The 27,240-nt window shown below is 46.4% G+C and overlaps 2 protein-coding genes across 9 annotated transcripts in view; one reads left to right on the forward strand and one right to left on the reverse strand.

Moving 5' to 3' along the window:
• Window positions 1-6,164: 6,164 nt before the first annotated feature.
• UBE2T (ubiquitin conjugating enzyme E2 T) lies at window positions 6,165-17,416 on the reverse strand. Its single transcript, XM_059906337.1, has 7 exons — window positions 17,364-17,416; window positions 9,285-9,455; window positions 8,648-8,717; window positions 7,518-7,623; window positions 7,308-7,406; window positions 7,096-7,173; window positions 6,165-6,520 (listed from the first exon to the last, which is right to left on the reverse strand). Exons 2-7 carry the CDS (start codon window positions 9,391-9,393, stop codon window positions 6,395-6,397), a joined length of 588 nt encoding a protein of 195 aa, XP_059762320.1. The 5' UTR covers window positions 9,394-9,455; window positions 17,364-17,416; the 3' UTR covers window positions 6,165-6,394.
• A 4,778-nt stretch (window positions 17,417-22,194) lies between these two features.
• PPP1R12B (protein phosphatase 1 regulatory subunit 12B) overlaps window positions 22,195-27,240 on the forward strand; it is a 204,967-nt gene continuing 199,921 nt past the window's right edge. For 6 of the 8 annotated variants that reach the window (XR_009506602.1, XM_059943491.1, XM_059943495.1 and 3 more), the window contains exon 1: window positions 22,195-22,605. Coding sequence is in view for 6 of the 8 variants with exons in the window: in XM_059943491.1 (XP_059799474.1) it covers window positions 22,315-22,605 (291 nt within the window). In the remaining 2 variants the exon portion in view is untranslated. The remainder of the gene's footprint in view (window positions 22,606-27,240) is intronic. The other 2 variants (XM_059943500.1, XM_059943513.1) reach the window with 2 other exon arrangements.

The raw sequence follows: 27,240 nt of genomic DNA on the forward strand, positions 1-27,240 counted from the left end.
TTTCTGCCCTGGGAATCTTCTCCGCCACCCTCTCTTCAGGCTGGGATGGTGTCCCCAAGACCATCCGGTGGGCCCCTTCTCAGGGTGGGGGAAACGGATTGGGTTCCAGGAGAAGCTGCGACCCCTGGATGAGCCGCCCCGGCCGTCGCCCGACTCCCTCCTGGGAGAACAGCGGTGCACGCCGCGCCTTCAGGATGGAGCTCCGACCCGCATCCTTCCGGCCCATCCGCCGGGGAGGCCGCTCAGCTGCCCTCCGTACACTGTTCGGGTTGGGAGGAAGGGTGTTTCTTAAAAGGAAATCGCGTGGAGCAGGAAAGGAGGCAGAATCTCAGCAAATCGAAGGCCAGGAAGAGCCGCGGGGCTGGGCTCACGTGTCTGAAGCCCGAGGGCTGGGCTGGGGTGAGGCTGCGCTGAGATGGGGGAGGGTGAGCTCCCCCGACGGCCCTGCCCCGTCAGCAACCTCGTCCGTGTCCCTTCCTTTCCTTAGTTTTGGATAAGTATCTGTAATACACTCACGTGTTTTGAAGAGCACGTATCTTTTCAACTGTCCCCCCGTGCCCGCACCCTGCCACCGTCCCTGACCCTCACTGGTTACCACCACTACTGTTTTCTTCTACACCCTTCCAGAGTTTTTTCCTGCACAAACAACAAGCATGTATGTTCTTACGCGTCGTACCACAGCGTACCGCACTTCTGCTTCTGCTTGTTCACCTACTAATACAGCCCGTATCAGTGGAGAAACGCTCTCATTTTCAAAGAATCCTAGCTGATCTCCTGTTATGTGGATGGAGCATACACTTTATTCATCCCCCTTCGTGGGCATTTGAGTTGCTTGATCTTTTGCTCTTACACACGACACTGCAGCCACTGGCCGTGTGTCCTTCACTGCACTTGTCATACACCCGTGAGGTACCTTCCCAGAAGCGGACCTGTGGGGTCAAAGGCCACTTACAAGTCACGACATCTTCTCTTTACCTCGTAGCTCCTTTTGACGAATGGTCTGTGTTTATTCATAAATTCTGCTTCCAGGGGCCTCCCTGTGAGCCCTGCTCTCCCTCGAGGCCCCACTGTGCATCCCTCGCTTCAGCTCCTGGGCTGGTGGCCTTGCTTTCTCTTGGGGTTTCCGAGGCAACGTCCTGAGAGGTTGAGTGAGAATCCGACTAGCCGGGTATCCTTCTCTCCACCAGGCCAAATCATAGGTCAAAGGTCAACTGATGGGTTGACCACTCAGGCCAGGCCCCTACCCTGGTCCCCTGAAGGGCAGTGTGTGGACAGGTCTGTGGGGGTCCTGCTAGAGTTTAATCCCAGCTAAACCACCTACTAGTTGACTGAACTTTGTCAGGTTAATCATCTTCCCCATGTATAAAATGGGAATAATAATCTCAAACACTGTTAAAAGAATTTTAAAATAATTTATAAAAAGTGCTGGGACATCCCTGGAGGTCCAGTGGTTAGGACAGTGAGCTTCTGCTGCAGGGGCCTGGGTTCGATCCCTGATTGGGGAACTAAGATCCCACATGACGCTGGGCACGGCCAAAAGATTTTTTTTTAAAAAGGTGCCCAGTAAAGTATCTCGTATATAAAACAATAAATAAATCAAAAGAAACGAGTACATGTAAGCAGACCCTACTCTCAAGGGGCCGTCTGGTAGGGGGATGGGAGCTAAGCCATCCCGTTCCCGAAAAGGGCCACCCTGACACTCAGCCTCGGGTCTGTTGTCACAGCCTCGTCAGAAGGAGGCAGAGCCGCAGAGGCCTCAGCGGTGAGACCCAAGGGCCGCCGCGTGCCCGCCCCTCTGTCTAGGGAGTAGCCCTCCGAGGGACCAAGGTGGCTGAAGTTCCGCCCTGTGGCTTCTTTCTCCTTGGGGTGGGCCTGTGCCTGGGGTGCCTGTTGCTCTGGCCCAGTGGCCGCTTTCCTCCTTCTGGGAACATCGATTCCACTTCAGCAACTGCCCCCACCGCCCCCTAATGCATGCGGCTTGCCAGGGGACTCGGCTCCGGGTCCAGTGGTTGCCGTGACCCCGGCTTCTCGGCTTATTCTCTCTGCCACCGCGATGGGTCCGAGGACGGGCTCCCATCTCCGGGGCTCCCAGCGACCTGGGGAAAGCATGACTGGACCCCTCGGTTTGTGAAGCGATGATTCCTTTGCTCGGGTGCGAGTGTAAGATCTGTCGCTCGGCTAGAGAAGACCCCTCTCTCAACACCCCCCCCCCCCCCCCCCGCCCAAAGCCCGGAGTAAACCCACTCACCTCTTAGCAACCCCTGGGGGAAGAGGGCAGCCGTGAATGGGGTTTGGACGGGCAAGGAGGGTGGGCGGGGTGGGCTGTCAGGTGGGGAGAGTGGTGCTGGGAGGGGGTCCGCAGGGCAGAGGGGGAGGGGTGGAGGAGGGGGAGGGTGGAGGGGGAGGACGGAGGGGCAGGAGACCAGCCTCCTGGCTTCCTCCCTGAACCTGACCCCTGCAGGCTCTCCCCTGGGAGCTCACAGGTGGCTTCAGAATCACAGGACCGTCAGGCGGCAGCACAGGGACACGCCTTCGGGAGCATCCACGCCCCCTCCTCATCGGGTGGAGGAGGCACCACCCCACAGCTGCCCGGGGCCGAGGGGCAGATGCACAAAAGCCAGAACAGTGTCTGTGTAGTCGGTACATGGGGTCGTGGAGTTGGTCCAGCCTGGGTTCAGCTCCCAGACCTTCCGTTGACAACCCGCTGTCCTGAGGTTTTACTTGACTTCTCTGTCTCATTATCAGTAACATGGAAATGACAATGGTACCTGAGCTCTGAAGGTTATTGAAAAGATTAAAGGAGATTTTTCATGTAAAGAGCTTAGCGTAGTTCCTGGCACCTAGTAAGTACTTGAGAGATGTTAGATGTTATTACTTAACCCAAAAACCAAGGAGAAACTGGGGCTCTGAGCTGTCTTCTGGCTCAGCCTTGAGCACACTTGACAAGGAAGAGGAAGGGTCCCCAGAGGAGCTGCTCCCGAGGAGGCTGGCAACCTGGGCTCCCAGCCTGGCAGGAAGGCTGTGGGTTCGCAGGGGTCCATGGGTGACGGTGCCGGGGGCCCCGGGCCACGAGAGAGGAGCATCCCCTGGCACAGGCCAAGGTGGCTGGTGAGCTGTCAGCAGGGGGAAGCTGGGGGCTCCCCAGAGAGGACGTGTCCAGGTGGTCCCTCAAACACACCTCCGGGTCTGGGGAGAACCCGGAGACTCAACCTCACCCCCAGGGCAGCCGCCTCTGATGGGGGGTCTGGGGGAAAGCGGCTCAGCAGGTCTTTCTCCAAAGCCGAGCTGCAAGGTCCTGCTTAAAGGGAGGCAGCGATGGGTGGGAAGACGGAGGTCCGGCCCAGTGGGAGGTGGGGTCGGGGGAGAGGCAAGCCCACGAGGGGGAGAAACCGAGGGGACCTGTCACCTGATGGAGGCTGAGAGCTGGTGCGGATGGGCGCTCGGGGGCCCCGGCAGGAGCCATGCTGACTGGGCAGAAGGAGAAAGTGCAGGCGTAGCTTCTGGGCACAGAGACCTGCGCCCACCACCCCGCCTCTCACAGCCGCCCGGGCTCCCTGTGTGGGATCCAAGCCTCCCAGCGGCCAGTCAGCCCGGGGGTCACCCCCCCCCGGCCCCCCTGCCCCCGTCCTTCCCTCCCCCAGGCTGCCCCAACCTAAACAGGGCAACCTCAGGGAGCTGCTTGCTGATGGAAGAATAACTTGGCTGGGAAAGGAGCTTTATTTGTCTGTGCCGAATTCCCGCCGCAGCCGAAGGGTAAAGAGCTAGTCTCCAGCCTCAGCCCGCAAGGTGGGTGCTAAGATCTGTTCCTACTTAGATGTGGGGAGCCGCAGGGGCAGCAGGAGAGGATACTCGGAATCCGCAGGGTCTCTGGGATCAGTCACGACGTCATCTCCTCTCCGACTCGGGGGAACGGCGCAGCTTGCTTGTCCTGGCAAGCAGCGCTTTGGGGCCTTATGTGGCTGGAGCGTTGTCCCTGCCCCCAGCCCCTGCTAAGCTCGCGGGGTCGGCCCCGTGCTGGGCGCTCTGGGTGCAGCACCCCGGTCCGCCCCCACAACTGTCCCCCCCTTCTACAGGACAAACCCAAAGCGTGGAGAGGTTGAGCAGGGCTCTGGGGGCGCACAGTTGGCGAGCAGCACTGCCTGGGCCGGGCCAGGGTCTCCTGGACCCGTGTTCATGCTTTTGATGCTTTTCTGTCCTTCCCTGGGCTGGGGGCGGGGCTGGGTTTCCTCACCTCCCTCTTCTCTCACCCCTGTTCTCTGCCCAAGGCCCCTGTACTTGTCAACCCAGAGATGGAGGGATGGCTTCTAATGACTCCTGGCTTTGGTATTTCTTGCAATTAGTGCAAAGGCCATTGTGGCCACTGTGTCCCAGCACTTGGGGTGGACACACTGGCAGACGGGTACAGGGCCATGAGGTACACCAGGTAATGGCCACGGCTCCTCCAGAGGGGCCGGACAAGGGCGTCCCAGGGCAGCTACATGGGCTGAGACCATCACGGTCCAGGTAGAGTCAAGGGGACGGCACAGGCCAGAGGGGCTGGCGTGCTGAGATTGGAGGGGGCCAGTGCGGCTCAGCGCGGTGTACAGAGCGGAGGGTGTGCGGGGAGGGGAGGCTCAGGGAAGGCACTGGAGGGTTTCAGGAGGAGGTGCAATCTGGCTTTTTCATCATCTGAAGATGTTCTTGCTGCTGTGAGGAGCATGGACCGCAGAGGGTCCAGGCTGGAGGCCAGGGGACAAGGTACCGGCCGTGACGGCAGTGCAGGTGAGAGACCTGGTGGTGGCCAGCTGTGGAGGGGGCTTGTCCTTTCCCACAACAACCCCTAAGGCCATCCCGCTTCACACCTGGCCTGCACCCCCATCAGCACCATCAGCACTTGGTGTCTCCCTGCCACAGCGGCTGGTTTTTCCACCGCCGCTGGATGTGAACAAGAAACACACGACCCTGAGGGCTGCTGGTCACTCCAGGAGGGGAAGAAGCTGAGGGAGGGGACGGTGAGGACGGATGGCAGCTGCGAGAGACAGCCTCTGAACCACCAACCCAGACGCCCGCCCTGGCCCCAACTCCCGGTAAACAGGGCAGAGAACTTCCTGGGTATTATCACCAGCCAGCTGGATCTCATAGCTGAAAGCATCCTGGCTGATACACTAATGGCATTTAGAAACCCCAAATCTGACTTAAATGTGCCAAAGTATAGGAGACAAGACTGGAACAAAATTAATTCCTGGGCTTTAACAAGAGAACAGTAGCTGATTTTGAGAAATGGGTTCAAGAATTATGTAGAAGTGGGAAATTTATGAAATGGGGCGGGGGGGACACAGAGGAAATTTACATTTTCGGTTGACGCTGTCGTCTGTCGCTACCACTTGTGCTCTAAGGCGGGCCACTGCTGAGCGCAGGGCGGTTCCGCAGTGGATGAAGGGAAATTGCTTGCTCACTGGATGCACTCTGCGTGCACGGTGCCCAGCCTGGCACAGGACTACCAGCCTGGGATACGGGCGGGACATGACAGTCTCTTTCTCTGCCTAGGCGGCCCCAACGTCTGCTCTCACTCGGCACCTCGTTCCACTTCAGCCGATTTCTGCCCAAATCTGTTTTCTCCGTCATCTAAACAGAATGATAAGCACAAGCCCAAGTGTACTGTAAAGTCACGAGCAGGGATTCAAGCCTGAACCTTAGTACTTGCTGTGAAATGAAGCTAGAGACAGAAAGGATTGTGAAAATCCATGTAAATCTGTACGATTATCTGGTTAATCCCATGCCTGATTTTCTCACCATTATATTCTAGAACACTTGGCACACAGCAGGTGTTCAGTCACTATTTGTTGAACAAACGAAAGTTATACCACAGCCATGTAAGTCAGTCACAGAAAGCGCAAGCTGCAAGAAACGTCAACAGAAGGGTAATTACCTTATCCCCACACTGTGTTTAAGACTTCTGAAAACCTAGAATCCAGGAAGCGTGACGGTCACTGAATTGTCTCTAAGGCTATCGACCCCCACGCCCATCATTCAGTGTCCTGAGTGATGCTGGTGAGTTGGCAAAATAAAGGACAATTCCAAATATTTTCACCTTCTTACTGTATAGCTCTCTGGCCAGTTTGCTCCCAGACACACATTCAGGATAAACACATACTAAACACTAAGTGATTATTTATTTTCCAGGTTTACAAGTTTTGGAATACATATGTATGAGCTAAATAAAACAAACTACACTCAGAGAATCAATGTAGAGCAGAACATATAAATACACAAGGTCTGTTTCACAGGATACAAAAATGATAATGTCATCAAATACAAAGAAAAACATTCCAGAAATGTAAGCAAATTGGACCACGCTGGCAAAGAACGCTGGCAAAGAACGTATTAACTAAGACGGGCCAGGACAAACCCCACCCTAAACATCAGGGCAAAATTTCTTTTCTATGCCCCCCAGGTGCCTGGCTCTCCTTTTCTGTGCTGCGCTGTGTCCTTCTGAGTCACCCGCCTCGGGGGGGCTATCAGGCATCTCTTCTTCATCAGCCTAAAAAGGAGCAGGCGGGGTAGAGCACAAGGTTCACACCGACTATTCTCCCAGGTCCTTCTCTGCTGCCTCCTGGATAGGACATTCTCTCCGAAAACAGCTTCCCCCATCCTCTGTACTGTTTAACTTTTAATTCTTCTCACAAGTGACCCTAACTGCTGCGTAACTCAGCCTGAAGCGCGGGACAGCTCAGCGAAAACCCCGTGTGCTCATCTCCGCTCCTCAAGTTTGTCTTTTGTTAAATGAGGAAACTATCAATGTAAAACGGGGACGTTTCTCCTTCTCCCTTCCTCCACGTCCATGTCCCCTCCCGCCCCTCCCCGACTCCTGCAAAGAGCTCCTTCTGGCCTAAACAAGAGACCTCGGCTGCCCTGTGGTGGCGTGGGTGGGCTGCAGCAGCCGGTTGAGCTATCTGCTGAGTAATGATGTAGAAGGCTGCGGTAGGAGATCAACCGGCCATCCCAGTGTCCAGTACGAACTTGGCACATCTAATAAACACTTAACACACACACAGACACATTCACGCTTAACAGAGCAACAACAGGAGTGCAGTCAGAGCTGTAGAGACACCCTACCTTCTGTCTCGCGTGCTTCTCTGTCCACTGCCTGGCATTCCTGAGGAAGACTGGCTTGTTGTATTTAAACTCTGAGGACTAAGATGGAAGCAGAGAGTCAATGGAGAGAGAAGGGACTTGGTAACCAAGCTGCAGCCGCTACGCGACCCTCCCCAACGGAGAGCAGGACGTGGGGAAAGCAGGCCGCGAGCGGGGGGGCCGGGGGCGCTTACGATGTCGGCCATGAGCGGGTCATCGGGGTTGGGCTCGGCCATGAGCTGCTGAACAGAAGTCAGCAGGGTCGCGATGTTGAGGGACGGTCTCCAGGCGCCCTAGGCAGACAGACAGACAGACAGCGGCCCTAAGAACGTGCTTCTCTAACAGAGGTTTTAGAGCCGAGCACCACGGAAGGCGAGAGGGTCGCCCCTGCTCCCACCACTCACTTTTGGCGGCAATTTGAGAACATCTAAACAAATCCTTCCAGCGGAATCGATGTTGGGATGGTAGATGGGAGTCAGAAATCGGATCTGAGGAGGTTCAAATGGGTACCTTTGAAAGCGCAGGAGAATACGGAAGGTTTACTATAATACTGCTTCTTACATTATATACAGCTGCTGGTGACTAATGAGGACGACAGCCTTTGAGAGGCAAACCTTTGCTCTTGCCAAATTTTTATTACAAAAATTTATGAACAGTAGAAAAGTTGAAATAATAGTACTGAAAACCCTCTTATACCCACCACCTGGATCAAGCCCCTTCACCCTCTAAATACTTCAGCATGTCTCTCCTAAGAATAAGGTCCCTCTCCTATAGAGCTGCAAAACTATCAGTAGACCTGTGAAAAAAATATAAAAACTATTTTCCAATATCATCTACTACTCAGATTTCCTCAATTTTCCCCCCATTTTTTTTTACAGATGGGTGTTGAAAAACAGGATCCAATTTTGATTTATACACTGCATTTGGAAAATCCCTATCGGTCTCAGAACTGACGCCCCCCGTGATTACTGAGCTGCTTCTCTCAGGACTTGTAACAAGCCTGGCCTGGTGAACAGCTGTCTACAAATCACAAACTACACTACAGCTACCACTCCCCTGATTAGAGCCTTACGGGAGACCTGTATTAAAAGGGCCTTAACACAGAGGCAGAGAGAATGGTGGCTGCCAGGTGCCGGGGGAGCCAGTGTTTAATGGGTGCGGGGTTTCAGGTTGGGAAGACGAAGAAGTTCTGGAGATGCATGAGGGGGACGGCTGGATGACAATGTGAATGCATTTAATGCCACTGAACCATGTGCTTAAGAACGGTTTAGACGGTCAATTTTATGTATATTTTACTACAGTGACGGGCAGGGGGTGGGGTGGGGGTGAGGCCTAGATGTGATCCAGCTCAGGGTTAAGAAAAAGAAATCGAACTCCAGAGACATGAAATAACTTGCCCAAGGTCACATTAAGTCATGGTAAGACGAGGATTAAAATCCAGGTCCTTTAACTCCTGCATTCAACACTCTACGACACTGCTGTCTTCCAGTAACTGCGCTTTACCCTGGAAATTTAGGATATAGTTCACACTGACCTCTCAGGAATGTTAACTTCCAGCTTGAAAACACCTTTTTCATAAGGTGTGTTTGCTCCACCTAATATCTCTTAAAAGAAAAAAAAGAACAAAACGTCAAGAGGTAATCAGATGATCTGAATTACCACACCCCATGGACCTAATGAAGTCTGGTCCTAACGGAAAAGCTGGGTCTGGGACAGAAACTCTCTCAGGGCTTAATAAGTCCCCATGCAATGTACCAGTGTACCCAAAGTTGGTGTCAAACAAAGAATACACAGGAGATCAAAACAGAAGGTGGACAACGCTGGCCTCAGATCACATACAACCTGCAGTTCTGCTTTGGTTGGAACGCAGTGTTCTGAACACTTACGTTTCCCATCTGGCCTCACAGATATTTGAGAAGGTGAGCTTTGGTACTAACACTGCTTCAGAGCTGATACCCAGATCTTGGCTTACAAATCAGTAAAAGATGGAATCAAAGGCCAAAGAAGAAATGTCATGGAAACCTTTTATAAATGTAAACAAATCAGGTAGAAAGATGGCGGGGCACTTTGACCTTGCAGTTGTCCCCTACTTTAGAAGAACACACAGGTGTTCAAACTTCAGCACAACCTTTGACAGGGTCGTGACCCGTCACGCCTGGTGCAACACCTACGAGCTCGCAGATCTTCCATTCGGTCCCCATCCTGCCAGCATGTGATGCCCGGGGGCGGCTCCGCGGCCAGCAGGCTCAGCTCTCTCTTCAGACGGGATGCTCTCTGCATGACCCCAGGGAGAAGCACCCACACACGGTTCCCGGCGCCGCACTCAACACTGGCTGGGATCCCTGGGGAGAAAAGGGGCACCCACGAAAGGGTCAGTAACAGTGACCCCAGTTTTTAGCACACGGTTTCAATTCACTGAAGGACAAAGTCCTCATATTAATCTCTATTCTGAGATGGGAGTCTGAGTTTTTTCTATTTCCTTCTAGTTATCTATTCAAGCAAACACATCTAAAAAAATAAAGTATAAAACAATGCAAAAATTTCTACAAAGACTCTACATGCTTTAAATTAATGTCTGTCTCCACCGATAAATAATTAACTACTGAGGCAGAGCCTGGGTGTAGTTTTGCTCACCACTGCGTCCTCAGGTGCCCAGCAGAGAAACGGACGGTCAAGTACTAGCTGTGGGGGGAGAGCAAGGGCAGTGACGGGGGACAGTCATCACTCCAACGACAGGTTTATAAACTAATGCTTCAAGGTCTGGGGTTTTCTCCACGTAGTTTGGAATCCACGTACTTCTCAACCCTTCAGAGTCCACTCGGTCAATTTCACCTTTCTTTAGTATTTCCAATCTTCTTTCCTTCTTCCCGTCAACACTCAAACAAGTTCAACATCTCTCTCATCTAACACAAGCCCCTGCCCCCTTCTCAGCCCCACTCCCCCCTCTGGCCGCCTCTGGCTCCACAGGTGAGTCACAAACACCACCTCCCAGTCTGCTGCCGTCTCTACACTTCATTCATGACATTTTTGACAAATACATAATATTAATGTAATCAATTACATTAATATTCACACTTTTGTGTATGAAAATTTTCCTTACCTCCAAACTCAGATACTTTCACATTTAAGTCTTCGATCCACTAGTAATCAATTTGTGTGTATAGTGTGAGTAGGGGTCCAAGTCTGAATTATTTCCCTCATATGAAAAACCAATTGTCCTAGTCCCATTTATTGAAAAGTCCATCTTTTCCCTGCTGATGTTGTCATAAATTTCCATACATGTATGGCCCTGTTTTGGCATTATCGAATTTGTTTCACTGATCAACCTGTATTATCTTTCAGCCAATACCCCACTGCTTTAATTGTAGATTATTAGTAAGACCTGGTATATGGGAAGGTGAGTTCTTCCCCCTTGTTCTTTTTCTTCAGGAATGCCTTGGTTATTTCTTAGTCCTCTGCTCTCCCATATGAATTTTAGAACAGTTTAAAAAGTCTACAAATATATACATACACACACACACACACATAGAAAGCTGCTGTGATTTGGACTGGAATTCCACTGACTCCACAGATCAATTTTGGGAGAACTGACATCTTTATGGTAGTGAGTCCTACAATTCATGAACATGCTATGTTCAGGTCTTTCTGGATGCTTTTCAGTAGTTTTATAATTTTCTCTATAAAGAGTTTACCTTTTGTTAGATTCATTCCTAAGTACTTTATATTTTTATCTTTTTTAAAACTCTATTTTCTCCCCATTTCTTATTGATATATGTAAATATAGTAGATTTTTAACCAAAACTTTATAATGCTAATGATGAATCTATTTGGGAGATGGGCTGCGGTTGGTAATTCTACATATATCATCCATGAATAATCAGTTTATTTCTTCCCTTCTAACCTTTTTCCTGTCGTCTATTCTGGCTATAACTTCCAGTACAATGCTGAACAAAAGAGCTGATAGCTGGTATTCTTATCCTATTCCTAACCTTAGAGGAAAAACTTTCAACACTATTGCTTATGGGTAAGACTGGCCTATAGTTTTCCTTCCTAATTTCGTCATCAGTTATCAAAGTTAAGCTGGCCTCCTGAAATGAGTTAGTTTGACATCCTATAGAAGAATCTGGGAGATTATCGGTTTCTAAGATGTTTGACAGAATGATACCTGGTAATGGCGTTTTCAATGTGAGAAGATTTTAAACTACAAATCCAATTTCTTTAAATATTACAGCATTATTTAAGGTTTCTATTTCTTCTTGAGTCAATTTTGGCAAGTTAAATTTTTCTACAAATTTATCTATTGCATTGTTTTACATTTATTTATATAGAGTTATCTTTTCAATTTTGACATATAATGCTATACATTGCTTTCTAAGTACCAGTGCATTACAAAGTTTTGATATGTAGAATGTTTATTCCTCTATTCTCAATATTTTCTAATTTCCATTACGATTTAATTTATTTAGAAACAGGTTTCTCAATTATCAAACATGCAGGAGCTTCAGAGTTGTATTTACTATTGATTTCTAATATGTAGCTTTCCAAATCCTTTGAAATGTGTTGAGTCTTGCTTTATTGCAAAACATGCAGTCAGTGTTCATAAATGTCCCAGGTGTGCTTATAAGTAAGACTGCCCCAAAGTTACAGGCTCAGAGTTCTCTACACGCCCACTAGAGAGGTGTGCTGGTCGTGTTGCTCAAATCTTCTCCAGCCTTACTGATTTTCCCTCCTCTGTGATTTATCAGTAACGAGAGTGATGTTCATTGAGAGTAGATCATTCTGATGCGAAATCTCTTAATTTCTCCTTGTAGTTTTATCAATTTTTGTCTTATATATTTTAGGCTAAGCTGTTAGATACACACAAATTTAGAACTGCTACATATTCCTAGCAAATTATAGCTTTTATCACTAGCAAAGAGCCCTTCTATTCCCCGGTAATGCCTTTTTCTTAAAGTGTATCTCATGTTAAAGCTACTCCAGCTTTCTTCTGGTTGGTATTTGCTGAGACATCATTTTCCATCTTTTTATTTTCAACCTTTCTGCACCTTTACACTTTAGATGTGCCTCTTGTATATGTCTGGATTGTTTAAACCCAGTCTTTAAATATTTATCTTTTAATTGATATATTTAATATATTTACATTTACCAATATATTAGTTATCGATTATCATAAAACCACTCGAAACTTAGTGAACAAAAACAACCACCGTTTTGTTTGCTATAATTCTGTGGGTCAGCAATTTGAGCTGGGCTCAGCTTAACAATACTTCTTTTGGTCTTGTCTGGGATTACCAATGTGGCTGAAGTCATCTGGGGGCTCTACAGGCAGCTGAATGGACTGGGAGGTCTAAGCTGGGGTGGTTCATCTCTCTTCCACCTCTGATGGGAGGACCGGCAAAGTCACGTTGAAAAGGGGCACACAGCCTGAGTTGGGAGGAATGATGGCCATCTTTGCAAACAACCTACCACAGTCATAATTACTGACATGTTTATATGTTTCCATATCTTACTTTATATTTTCCATTTGTCGTTTTTCTAATTTTCTTTTCCTCTTCTTTTGGGTTGATTTATTTTCTCATTCCATTTCCCATCTACTAGCTTGAAAGTTATAAACCATATTTGTATTTTTTTCTTAAGTTACCACATAGATTTTAACATGCATATTTAACTCATTCAAGTCTAAAGTTACCATTAGCCTCCTCCCAAACAATACAAAGACACTAGAATGACTTAACTCTGATCACAACCTTCACTGTTGACTTATACTGTTTTCTACTTTGATTCTATCATTTTCTTTAAATCCAACAAGGCATTGTTATTACTATTTTATACAGTCAAAGTGTAAGAAATACTGGGTGAAAAATTTCCAAATATTAAAAAAATAACAATCTACAAACCCAGGAAGATAGGAGCTACCCAAGCAGGATAAATACAAAGAAAACCACACCTAGGCTAGGCATGTTAGGAGAATAGCAAGAATGACAAGGATGGTAAATAACTATGTAAGTATATTCTGTATGTTCAAGACGTAGAGAAGAGCATGAGCATGTTAAGAAGAAACATGGAAGATATAAAAAAAAAAAAGATGCAAATTAAACGTCTAGAAATGAAAAACACCATGTCTGAGATTAAAAATATAATGGATGGGATTAACAGCAGACTAGACAGTGTAGAAGATTAATGATTTTTAAGACACAGTGATAAATACAATCCAAAACCAAACAGTGTAAAAAACCATAAAGAAATGATCAGACCCTTATCAAGTGCCTGTGGGGACACGGAAACCTCTGGCTTCCGAGTACTTAATCTAAGGCTGCCCGTCAGTTGCCAAGGAGCTTAAAGATCTCGTAAGTTAAATGTTCAGCGAGGATGGAGTGTCAAGAGGGTGTCCCAGAGGCTAACAGTAGGAATGGTAGCACTCCTCACATCTTTGCCCATCCTAAGCAAGGTGAAGGAGATGTAAAAGACCAAAATTCACTTATATGGATATGCGGGTTTGTCTACCAGACCCTTCTATGAGTTACTGTCTTAAATGACATATTATTTTATACTGCTAAACTTTCACAAAAGAGAATGGTTGAAAGATATGTAGTAAGAACATTCTGGATGAATAAGGGCAATAAGCATTCTAAGTATTCCACATACAAGAACATCAGATAAAAGTGTATACTGTGAAACCCTTAATCAAGGACTTCCATGGTAGTGATCAGACAGCACAAACGTCAGATAAACACATTAAAGAATTGTATGTTTTATCCACCAGACATGTTTAGTACTGAAGGGACTTTAGAGATCATCTAGTTCAACTTTTTAAAAATACAGACAAAAAAAAAAATAAGACAAAACAAGTGAAATGGCTTGATTTTTCTGTTTAAAAACTAACTAATGGTTATTTCTGGATCACTGTGACTATGAATAAATAACTTTCTTTTAAAACTTTTTTCTAGAATGATTATATTATTTATAGAATGAGAACAGTAAGTTATTATAGGAAAAAGCATCCTATTTCCCCTTAAAAAGAATTTCTGGATCTACCTGAATGAGTTTGCCAGGTTGTGCCCTATTTCCAGCTTCTCAAGGTTTCATTTCCCCTCAACTAAGATTTCTTAACTACCAAGAGAAATCCCAGTTTTCTAAGACCAATTGTAAGAACTTCAACAAAAACAGCTTGAAGATGTAACATCAGCTCACCCTGCTAAATGTCCAGTACCCGAATTCTAATAACATAACCCTATCCTGACAGCTTCTCTAATAGCATAAACCCCATAAGAACAGAGCCAATGGTGCGCTTGCAAATTCCATGTCCCAAGGGAGTCCAGACCAGGGTTGTCAGATAAAATACAGGATGCCCAGTTAAATCTCAATTCAAATAAATAAGTTTTTAGTATAAGTATGTCCTAAAAAAAGAAAAATTAAAAAAGAACAGAATATTAGTGATAACATTAAACAGACTTGAGTTGGGAGAGGGAAGAGGAGAGAAAAAATATTTGAAGAAATAACAGCCAATAAGTTCTCAAATATGATGAAAACTATAAACTCAGATTCAAAATGCTCATGGAGCCACAAGCATAAGAAACATGAAGAAAACACCAAGACACATCCTTATTAAACTGCAGAAAACCAGTGATAAAAAGTTTAAAAAGCATCAAGAGGAAAAAGAAGTCATATTATGTACAGAGGAACAAAGGAAAAAAGGCAGCAAATGTCTCCTCAGAGACAATGCATGCCGGAGGACAGTGGAACCACATCTTTAAAATATGGAAAGAGAAAACTGTTGACTTAGAATTCTATATCTGGCAAAAATTAAGGAGATAAAATGGAAAAATAATTAAACATAAGAGTAAATCTTTGCGACCTTGCATTGGGCAAAGTCTTCTTACATATGACACCAAGAGCACAAGAGACAAAAGAAAAAATAAACTGAATTTCATCAAACTTAAAAGCTTTTGTGCTTCAAGAACATCATGAAGAAAGAAAGTGAGGGACTTCCCAGGTGGCACAGTGGTTAAGAATGCAGGGGACACGGGTTCGATTCCTGGTCCGGGAAGATCCCACATGCTGTGGAGCAACTAAGCCCGTGCGCCACAACTACTGAAGCTCATGCGCACCGCAACAAGAGAAGCCACTGCGATGAGAAGCCCACGCACGGCAACAAAGAGTAGCCCCTGCTCTCTGTAACTAGAGAAAGCCCGTGCAGCAACGAAGACCCAGCACGGCCAAAAAAAAAAAAGAAAGTGAGAAAACAATACATAGTAGGAGAGAAAACATTTACATATCATACACTTGATAAGGAACTTATTTGTATCCAGAACATATAAATAACTCAATAATGAAAAGACAACCTGATTAAAAAATGGACAAAGGATTTGAATAGGTATTTCTCCAAAGAGATACACAAATAATTCAATAAGCACGTGAAAAGATGCACAACATCATTAGTCACTAGGGAAATGCAAATCAAAACCACAATAAGCTGTAACTTCACAACCACTAAGATAACTATAACCAAAAAGACAGCATGTAAGTGTTGGCGAGGGATGTGGAGACACAAATCCTCATATGTTGCTGGTGGAAATGCGAAACGATGCAGCTGCTTTGGAAAACAATCTGCCAGTTCCTCAAAACAGTTAACAAGGAGTAACTTATAACCCTGTAATTCTACTCCTAGGTATATAATCAAGAGAACTGAAAACATATCTACATAAAAATCTGTACATGAATGGTCACAGCAGCATTATTCATAATAGCCAAAAAATGGAAACAATCCAAATGTCTGTCAACTGAAGAATGGATAAACGAAACGGGGAATGTCCATACAATGGACTATCATTCTGCAATGAAAAGAAATAAAGTGATTCACCAATTCCACTTCTGGGAATACATCCAAAGGAAACAACTCTAACTTGAAAAGATATCTGCATCCTCATGTTCAAAGTGTTATTAACAATAGCCAAGACTCAGAAACAACATCCATCAATGGATGAACAGCTAAAGAAGTTGTGGGATGTATACACAATTGAATACTATTTAGCCATAAAAAAGAGGAAATCCTACCATTTGCAGCAAGATGAATGGACCTTGAAGGCATTATACTAAGTGAAATAGGTCAAAGACAAATACTGTATGACCTCACTCACTTATATGTGGAAAAGGTCACATTTCAGGATCTGGTTCTCAGTTTTGTAGTCTAAAACTTCAACTTGGCAGTAAACCTAGATTTGATAGGGCTTAGATGTACTAATTCATGCCAAGCTCACTCACAAAGACTTAAACATTAATTAAAAGGTCAATTTATTAATTTGTAAAACTACAGTAAAATTTTTAACTCCACATATTCTCTCCCTAAGTTATTCCTACTTGGAAAACTAATTATAATCAGAAGATTACCTGGTGGTCATAGATTGTAGTTAGGAGGACGATAGCAACTTATGATAATCATAAACTTAAATTGAGGCAGCTATCTTAACCATATGTTTAAAGGTGACTAAGTTTGTGTATTGGTTGGGTCAAGGTACTCTCCTGAACTGGGGTGCAAACACAAAGGGTCCTTTGGTTCTCCTTCTAATCTCCAGGGCTGTTGCTCCTCCACAATTGACACACTCAGAAATATTTAAATAGAACTGGTAATACTACAGGCAAATTAATACGTTAAATAGAATCAATTACACTACAACAGTCATTCATGTAAGTTATTCCAAATTTCCTTAGCCACACCTTTAAGACCATCATCTATGGGACCAATTACTTTACTAGGTAATTAACCACTATTTTTATATACTGATCCTCACCACTTTTTCTCAGTAAGCAGACACTGGGAATCAATGACAATAAAACAAATATGCACAAGTCATAGAGTGTCGGGGGGAGGCAGGGGTACGTCTGAGGGGGCAGGGAGGAGGCGGGGGAGCGGGGCCGGCAGGGAGAATGTGTAGGGGAGAGAGAGGAGGTAGCGGGACGGCCGGGGGGAGGGGCATGTCTGGAAGGGATGGGGGAGGCCCGGGGGCTGGGAGGGGGCGGCCGCTGGGGCGTGGTGTTGGCAGCTAGATGGCTGGGGCGGCCGGGGGACAGGGAGACAGGCCGGGGGCGCGCGCCCGCCACGGCTGTCAAGACATCCATCCAGAGCCTCCGTTCCACAGCCGATAGTCGGAGAAGAGGAAGGTCCCCCGACAGGCAGAAAGCCACCAACCCACCCACCGCAGACCCCCGCGGGCGGCCTCTCTGCAGAAGAGCCGGAGGACCCGCTCCCTCACCTGCGCTGACGCCCCTCGCAGTGCAGCGGCACAGACCAGCCTGCACCGCGCCTGCACGAGCTCGACGGTTGCGTCGCCCCGCCTCCCGCCCGCGAGGGTGTGATTGGTCGGGAGCGCTGCCCGGGAGGAGCGCGGCTTCCGATTGGCTGGACTCCGAGCGGGCTCCGCCCACGCGCTTTGAACAGGGGCGCGGCGCGCGGGGACTAGCTCGGTTCTGGCTCCGTCTGTCCCAGCGAGAGGCGCGGTAGGAGGAACCGGGAGAATCTGATCTGGAGAAGGGGCTACGGTCGGGGTTTTTCACGCGGAGGGGCTGCCGCTCCAGGACAGTCATACCCGCGGAGGGCGCTCCGGGAATTCAACGGAATCTGAGGGACTGGGGATTCGGAGCCGGGTTCCGACTTGGGGCGCGCGGCCCGGCGGCCCTGGCTTCCCGCGCGGGGAGCGTCCGTCGTGCTCGGACCGCACTGCCGGCCGGAGGCCGTACCCACCCTCGCCTCCTGCTCCGGCCGCGGGAGGGGCGGCCGGTCCTCCTAAACCTGCGGACCGGTACAGTCCGACCGCTGCGGGATTTGTGCGTTCGGCCCAGATCTGCGTTCAGTAGCCGTGGCTCCCGGTGACCGCTGCGTGGGGCGTCCTCTCTGCCCCGCAGACCTGCGCTCTCCAGGACGGTCGGCGGCGCTCCCGGGGCCTCACGTCGGTTGTGGGAGTGAGCCACGCGGGGAGCTGCGAATCACACAGGAATCCTGTTACTGTCCAGTTAGCTGTCGGGTTCGCACCTACTGTTAGCATTTACTCATTGTGGGGAAGTGTTTTCTGTCTTAATTCTGGAGTTGGCTGCTTATTTTAGTACTGATATTTTCTACTTTAATCTCTTCAATGTCTTCTCTTATTTTCCACCCCAACTGTAACTGTGTCACAATTACAGTTCTGTCCTCGGAGCTGAAATTGATTACTTTCTTGGGTGGTTTTCTGAGAATCGAGTCTTTAAAATGTCTCTTAGAAAAACCAGGCACTATGTTGAGTCTGGTGGAAAGGAGAGATAGTATGATAAAACAAGCACAGACCTGTAGTTTTGGAAGCCAAACCGAAAGAATTGGATAAAAGAAAAAAGAAAAACAGAAAGAACTCCGTAGGCTAAATGTACAGTCTCTGTTTGTCCACTAGAGGGAGGTATGTTAACTGGTGGGAACAGAGGCCACGCTGAAAGGTTTTCATAAACTGTACCGGTGTCATTGCTTTAAAAAATGGAGTATTCTGATTTGTAGTTCATGTTTTAAGTGTATGGGAAATTATTATTTAATAAAAGTTTCCTCACTTTATACAACAGTGTATGTGCATCATAGCTGGTGCACTTAGTACATTTAAAAGTTCAAAAATTGTGGTGATGGTTTTGTAATGTGTAAAAATACCAAATCACTATGTTGTGCACCAGGAACTGACGTAGTTTATAGGTTAATTATGCTTCAACAAACAAAAAAATCTTATAGAGAAAGAGAACAGATTTGTGGTTTACCGCAGGCAGGGGAATTGGATGGAGGTGGTCACAAGGTACAAATTCCAGTTATAAGATAAATAAGTACTAGGGATATAATGTCCAATGTGATAAATATAATTAACACTGCTGTATGTTATATATGACGGTTAAGAAAGTAAATCCTAGGAGTTCTCATCACAAAATATAGCTTTTTCTTTTTCTTTTATTTTGTTATCTATATGAGATGATGGCTATTCACCAAGCTTACCGTGGTCATCATCTCATGATGTATGTAAGTCAGATCATCATGGCGCACACCTTAAACTTATACAGTGCTGTATGTCAATTATATCTCAGTAAAACTGGAAGAAAAAAGTACAAAAATTATGTTTTACCTATACACAGGATTATTTGTCAGGATTTATTCACTTGTATATAAAATATTTTTTTCTCTAGAATATTTAGGAAATCTAAACTCTCATGTTTGTTTAATGGTAGTAAACAATTGTATAAGTTTATTGTTTAAGTTTACTCTCAGAGAGCCCTGCTTGGGGGAAGACGTTTCAGAATAAAACTTAGATGATTTTAATTTTGAAAAGCTTTTCAAATCATTATACACAGATTGATTTGTTTTGTTTTTTTTTTTTTTGGTGGCATAACTTTTTTTTGGCTGAGCTAGTTAAATTAATTAGATTATAATAATTATCACTGCATTCCGTAATCACATAGCTGGAAGATTCATCTCCTTCCAGGTAGGTTTGCACTTAAACTATGTAAGGAACTTAACTACTTATATTTTTCTTTAAAATCTCCAAAGAGGGTATCATTTTCTTACTACCTCAGGAAAAAAGCAAGTAAAATAGATACAGTAAGGAAGTACTACCTGGAACTTCCTAGTACTGAGACTGAATTCTTCCTATTGAAATTTAAGTTCATACCTCTTGGGAAAGTATGGATTTAACTTGGACTTGGCCAATTTTAGCTTATTTTTACAACTGGAACCAGATGTTTCTTCTTTCCTGATTCTGAATGCGAAAAGAATACAGCCAGAAGAAATATAACATTATCGAGCCATGAAAATTTTACCCTAGTTTAAAAATCCTTATTAGAAAACCAGTATGTAAAATATATGGTCCAATTATACATACTTTTTTTGAGCCGATATTGTGTACCAGGATCGTAATATTAAAATGGTGCACGTGGATTGCTGTCAGAGATCTGTTTCCTGAGATTTCAGCGATTTGCTGAAAACTTGCCCTTCTCTTACTTTTTTGTTTCCTTGCCAGACTAGCAGAGTTCAGCTAATAATGGTTTCTTGAAGAGGGTTAGGTTCCTAGCTGAGTATTATCTCCTATCTTGTTTAATATCAATATTTCTTTTATTCTATAGGGACGGTTCTATTTGAGACCTTGTGAGCAATTTTAATTATTAGCAAGAGGCTGAGTTGGAATAAGAAGAGGTTCCATGCTGACAAGTTATAAAGTAAACCTCATACAGAATTTTTAATTCCAATAGATGATGAGGCATGAGAAGTTCTATGGTGACTAAATTAATGCAAGGAAAATATGGCTATATAAAGTATACAGTATTACATCTTTTATTTTTATGCACATTGTTCTTCACAGTTCTCAAAGATGTATGACTGGGCTTCCCTGGCGGCACAGTGGTTGAGAATCTGCCTGCCAATGCAGGGGACACGGGTTCGAGCCCTGGTCTGGGAAGATCCCACATGCCGCGGAGCAACTAGGCCCGTGAGCCACAACTACTGAGCCTGCGCGTCTGGAGCCTGTGCTCCGCAACAAGAGAGGCCGCGATAGTGAGAGGCCCGCGCACCGCGATGAAGAGTGGCCCCCACTTGCCGCAACTAGAGAAAGCCCTCGCAGAGAAACGAAGACCCAACACAGTCATAAATAAATAAATAAATAAATAAAAATAAACATTAAAAAAAAAAAAGATGTATGACTTAATTAGTATTTATAAAGAATTCAAGGATACCTAATTAAAGCATATATGGATAGACGTAGTATTATTAGACATAATAATTTACATTTATATGTCCCTTTTCATTTGATTCTTGGCTTGTCTCAGCGGAAATTGAGGCACATGATAGAACATAGTAAAGTTTCCCTTTACAACGACCTAATCGTTTTTGCAACATTTTTTTAAATGAAAAACTTCAACCATACAGGAAAGTTCAAAGAACCTAATAATTGTATATGTTCTCTTTCATAATGGAAAACACAGTTATGTTTTGTCCAGGGCTAAAGCCCTGGGGAGTTAAAAGTTACTAAATCAACCTGACAGGTTTTAATAACCAAGTTCACTGTGAATATGAAAATGGCCTGCGTGCTGCCTTAGGAATTTAGGATGCGCATGGTATTTTTTTTTAATTGAACTATAGTTGACTTACAATATTGTGTTTGCACCATAGTATTTTTTTGTAGCTTTGGGAAAAAAATCATGGAAGACGGGACATATGTCCCACATATGCCTCCCAAGAACTTAAGATCCATGAAAAGAGTAGAAGAGGAGAGAGAAGGGAAATTAATATTTATTGCGAATTGGTATACGCACAGAGATAGTACTAGATATCCTTGCATGTATTATCTTATCCGTTCCACACGACCACCCTGTGAGATTTTTTTTTTTTTTTTAAATTTTTTGGCCGCGCCGGGTCTTGTGGGATCTTAGTTCCCGAGCAGGGATTGAACCGGCGCACCCGGCCGTGAAAGCGCCGAGTCCTAACCTCTGGACCTCCAGGGAATTCCCTAAGGTATTATTATTCCCATCTTACAAATCAGGCTCGGAGAAGTCAAGTAACATGTTGGGAGGAGAACTGAACTTGAATGCGCTTCCCACTATACCTGCGAGCATCATTCCCAGGACCTCTTCAGGGCCATGTGTTAATGCGTTCTAAATTACAACTTTAATAAAGCTCTGGATTTACAACCAGGACACTGTTTTGAGAGTTTCGGGTACTTTCCGTCCAGTTTTTCCGCAATAGAAAGTAGGGATAATTGCCGACCCCTTTTCCACTTCAAAAGACTGACGTGATAATTAGGGAGCCAAGATTAGCTGGAAGTCAGAACAAGAATAAACTACGACTCCCAACAAGCCCGCGGAGGTGACTCGGGCGGGGGACAGCTCCCGCTTCGGGGCAGAGGTGACCCCGCGCGTCCGGGGCCAAGCAGGGACCCCCCCCCCCAACCCGGGCCGCGCCTCTTTCCCGATGCATCCAGGGACTTGTAGTTCCCGTCGGGCGCCGGTGCGCCCGGGGGATGGGGAGCGCGCGGATCTTCTACTACAGGTCCCGTGATGCCTCCGGGGCGCCGCCGCGCCTGCGTGCTGAGGCCACGGGGGAGTGCGGGCGGCGCGGGCAGCGGAGCAGTAAAGATGGCTGCGCGCGGGTCTCCGCCCTCCGCTCCCGGCTGAGGCGCCTGGCGGCGGCTGCGGCGGCGGCCCGCAGCAGCGGCGGCGATGGCGGAGATGGAGCACCTGGGCGGGAAGCGGGCCGAGTCGGCGCGGGCACGGCGGGCCGAGCAGCTGCGGCGCTGGCGGGGCTCGCTGACAGAGCAGGAGCCCGCCGACCGGCCGGGCGCGGGGCTGCCGCCGCAGGCTCAGCGCGGGGGCCCGCGGGTCCGCTTCGAGGACGGCGCCGTGTTCCTGGCCGCCTGCTCTAGCGCGGACACCGACGAGGTGAGGCGGCTCCTGGCCCGGGGCGCCGACGTGGACACGGCCAACGTGGACGGCCTGACCGCCCTGCACCAGGTGAGCGCGCGGGGCCGGTGGCTGAGCCGCCTCCCGCCCCCCCCTGCGGCAGGGGTCCCCGCCGCTCGGCAGTGTCCGCATCCCGCCGCCCCCGGTCGGCGCGGTGTCCCCCGGTGCGCGCCCGCGCCGCCTGCCCGGTGCCCTCTCGGAAGCCGGCTTTCCGTTCTCCCGGGAGCGAGTCCGGGGTCGGGCCGGGGCTGGCGGGTCTGGGTCCGTTCCGCGTCCTCTGGTTTGCGATGGTTCGAAGGCAGCTTCCGTGTCCCGCGGGCCCAGCTCGCGAGTCCCCGACCTCACGCTCTCCCCGCCAGCGTTACCCCCGCCGGCGGAGAACCAACCTGCGGAATCATCTGGTTTGCTTGATGCTCGTGGAATAGCCTTTCTTTCTTTCTTTTCCCCTAAAGCCCCCTGTGGAAATGACACGCCCCGGATCGGGCTGTAATCTGTGGACTGTGGGTAACTTGACAGTTAGTTCTGTGCTTGGTGCGAACACCTTCACTTTCCCCCTCTTATGCAACCATGTTCTGTGTGGCTGTCATGACTAACTCCACCCTCCCTCTCCACGTGGAACTCCATCAGTTATTTCGGTGAGCCGGGAGCTGGACACCCACTCTTAATCTCTCTTGTTTTCCTTCTTCTGCTGTCTGTGCGAAGTGGATGTGTTGGCATGAGAATCCACTTCTAAATAATAATTCAAGTTCGCGTCATGCCACTTCCCTGAACATACTAGCCAGTACCTTAAAAGTCGTCCTCACCACGTTTGCAGTCCTTTTTTTTTTTCAGATAAAAGAACCTTCTTTTCACTCTGTTATATGCATTTCTTCATGCTCTTAACCGTGCCCCAGCTAAGGTAGCAACCAACATTTGTGTAGTCCTTTGCTGTTTAAAAATTATTTTATATGTCTTACTGCATGTAATCTCAGCAGTGATCCTTTGAAGTAGGTGTGGCAGGTAGTGTTATAATAACCGTTTTACAGTTGAGGAATCTGAAGCTTAGAAAATTGTTGCTTGTGCGAGATTAGAGCGGCTAGAAGTTGCCCTTAGGCATGGATTTTTCAGATTTAAGCTCCAGAGCTGTATATCTCACCTAATAAAGAGCTGAATATAAATAAGATGGACACAAAGAGTGTAACCGAAAGTGGGGTCCGGCCGCTCGCCGCTCAGAAGCCAATAAAGAGGCAAGTTTGGTGGAAAGGAAAGTTTGCTTTACTTTGGATGCCAGCAAGTGGAGGGGGGCGGGGCGGAGGGTGGACGCCTGCCTAAAGGCCGACTCCCCCCACCGACAGTCAGGGGGCAAGAGCTTTTACAGGCAGAGGGAGGGGGCTATGTGCAGAGACAGCACAGTCAGCTCTGATGGTCATCTTCAAATTGGTCATTGGTGGTCTCATCAGCATCATCTTGATTGTTTTAAGTACAGTTAGGCTTCAGTTCCAGGGTCGGTTTGTTCCCATTTCTTGAGGCCGATTCTCAGAATTGTGGCAGCTTAGGTCATGGCTACAGCCTGGTCATCATGTAGTTAACTTCTTCCAGCTGGCGGGGGTTTCAGTATCTACAAAGTAAACAGCTCACAGGATATGGCTCAGAATATTATCTATAGCCCTTGAGGAGGGACTGAAGGTCCTTGACCATGCTTAAGGACTAAACTATTATTATTTGGTCTCCTTTGACTGTTTTCCTTTGTTTCTGCATTTTGTCACTTCTCTGATTAAACTTATTCTTTGACTAAAGTTATTCCACAGACAAAAGGCAGGCTGAGGACATGGGGGGCATAGATCACAGGGTCCTTCTGTGTTTCAGGAGGGCCACGTGCATTATTTTAAATTTCTGAGCTCTTTGAGAGGATGAATTTTTACTTTTCAGATGTATTTGGGATGTAGATTCTGAAAGAAAACACTTGAAGGGGTCCTAGAGGCTAGAGGAGTAGAAACCTGTTTCTAGTCCACGTGTTCTTTATTGAAGCACAGTTTTCTGAGTATAACTCAGTAGCCCTGTTTCTTTTAAGGTGACTCTGCTAGCTGAGTCTGGCCCTTACCACACACATTTTAACAATGCCCTGAGAAAAGCACCTACTTTGAGGTTACTCCTGGTAGGTCTCCTTCCCACACCAGGAAAGCAGTTTTCTGACCCCTTTTCCTGAGACTGGTCCCTTGGTGTCTTTCTTTCTCTCTTAATTACCACCCTAGATTGTGAAGTGCAACTTCTCTCAGTTAATATTCTTTCACGTTCCGTAATCTCCTGAAATAGGAGAGGAAGGAGATGACAGCTGTGGAATTTTTTGAAACACCTGCCAGTGCACTATAGCATTCCTCCCTATTTACAGGGCTGGTGGTGAGTTGAGTTGACCAGGTATACTCAGTACTAGAAAATTCAGCTAAAGTTTAGGCTGCTTGAAGATGTGAGGTCAAACAAACCTTATGTTGAGAGACCGTCCCTTTGTTTGAATCAAGACAGGGGCGTTTATTGGCTCAGGAATCCTTTTACAAGTCAGTTTCTGCAGAGTTACAATATGTTTCTCCCATGTCTGAAGAACTCTGAAGATACATACAAGATTATTTTCGAAATGTGAGGCTGGAGCCGCCAGAGGCTGAACAGCCATCGAGTGAATGACTGCTTGTCCCGTGAAGCGGAGAGTGGTACACTTCCCTGAATTACTTAGTTAAAATACCCACCTGCTGTACAAGTGTGATGTGAACTATCAGGATGACTGCTTCCAATCTCTCTTGTTCTGGCCGCAGCCTCTTGACCAGCTGTGCACTATTACCTGAGCACATTGGAAGAAACTCCCAGAAGATGTTGGGGGGATGAGTTTTCTTCTCCCACAAGGTTATAGTAGATGTTTTGCACTTCAGGTTGTGGTGCCTTGATGCTACTTTTGACTTAGAGACCTTTCTTTCTTGGCAGCCTTTGCTTCTTCCACGAGGTGCTTGAGTCAAAGATAAGCTCCAGGGGGCCTATTAATAATGCTTGAAATAGACTGGGATAAGAAGTATCTCAAAGATTAGAACTACTCTGATGAAAGCCTTGGAAACTGATGCAGTCTAACCAAACTTGGGCAAATAAGTTAAGATTTGGTGTGTATGTAGAGCTGTCAATGAAAAGGGCGTTAATCTGATTATATAACCTTGGAAGCACATGTTTGCTCACAGAGGAGTACCCGTTTCATTTATGTGTATATATTACAGGGCATGAAGTGTGGGCTAATAATTCTGTGTGGGCTGGTACTTTTAAAATTTTCTTTTTATTTGTTTATTTATTTTGTAAGGTCGATTATTAGCACCTATCTTGTATCCTTAGCATTATGATCTTGGGTACTGTAGGTCCAGATACAGGCTCTTAGAACTGTATCTACCAAATTATCAGGTTACTGAGGGGGCAAGTGCTTGCTTTTGGAAAGGAGGTTTTCTGGGATTTGTTAAAATGGATGCCTGCTCTTCCTTCAGAGTGTATTATATTGACACTTATGTTTACACGGGTGTGGGGAGGACACCAATGTCAGTACACGTGGATCTTAACACGAGGCCAGGCTGATCAGTCTTCATTTGGAGGGATACCTAGGAGACTAGAATGATACTGTGCTTGACTTAGAATTCAGGTTGGTTTTGTAACAGTCTCAGAGTCCACGTTTGGACCCTCAGGGTCACCCCAGACTGGAATTCAACTCCTAGTAGCCTCTGTCATTCTAGAGCTGCCTCAATCTGACCCTGTATCCTCAGGGAAATGAAAGTTATCTATTTCCCTGGAAGAGAGGTGGAGGTAGGGATAGATGAGGGAAGGAAGAAAGGCAGAGCAGTTTATATTCAGAGTGAGACAGAAGAACACTAAGATGATTACATGTTCAGTTCAATTTCAAATAGTATGTATGTGTGCCAACTTATAAAATAAAACTTGTATTCTTTTTTTAATTGGGGTGTAATTGACATTTAACATTATATTAGTTTCAGGTGCACAACATTTGCTTCAATATTTGTGTGCACTGTGGAATGATCACTGTAATAAATCTAGTCACCATGCAAAGTTAGTTTTTTCCCCTTGTGATGAGAACTTTTAAGATACACTTTCTTGGCGACTTTCAAATATGCACTACAATATTATTGACTGTAATCACCTTGCTGTACATTACATCCCCATGATTTATTTATTTATTTATTTAACTTTTTATTTTGTATTGGAGCATAGTTGATTAACAATGTTGTGATAGTTTCAGGTGTACAGCAGAGTGATTCAGTTGTACATATACATGTATCCACTCCCTTTTCAAATTCTTTTCCCATTTAGCTTGTCACATAATATTGAGCAGAGTTCCCTGTGCTATTCAGTAAGTCCCTGTTGGTTATCCATTTTAAGTATAGCAGTGTGTACATGTCAATCCCAAACTCCCTAACTATCCTTCCCCCCACCCTTCCTCCCTGGTAACCATAAGTTCATTCTTTAAGTCTGTGAGTCTGTTTCCGATGACTTGTTTATTTTATAACTAGAATAAAACTTGTATTCTTAACCTTTTCTCTTTTATTCCAAGTTCATTATTTATTCGTCTTATAGTTGCATGTGTGAAGGGACTTATCCTGTATATTGGTGACTTTTGCTTAGTGTTGGGGAGCAAGGTAATCTGGGATTAAGAAAATCCTGTTGGAGTCTTTC

This window comes from Balaenoptera ricei, chromosome 1, assembly GCF_028023285.1.
Source record: "Balaenoptera ricei isolate mBalRic1 chromosome 1, mBalRic1.hap2, whole genome shotgun sequence".
Classification (NCBI taxonomy): Eukaryota; Metazoa; Chordata; class Mammalia; order Artiodactyla; family Balaenopteridae; genus Balaenoptera; species Balaenoptera ricei.

Coding starts and splice junctions, on each gene's coding strand:
- UBE2T (XM_059906337.1), bottom strand. CDS start 9,393: ATGCAGAGAGCATCCCGTCTGAAGAGAGAGCTGAGCCTGCTGGCCGCG. Junction 8,718..9,284: donor AATGGAAGATCTGCGAGCTC/GTAGGTGTTGCA, acceptor TTTTCTTTTAAG/AGATATTAGGTGGAGCAAAC. Junction 7,407..7,517: donor TTCTCAAATTGCCGCCAAAA/GTGAGTGGTGGG, acceptor CTGTCTGCCTAG/GGCGCCTGGAGACCGTCCCT.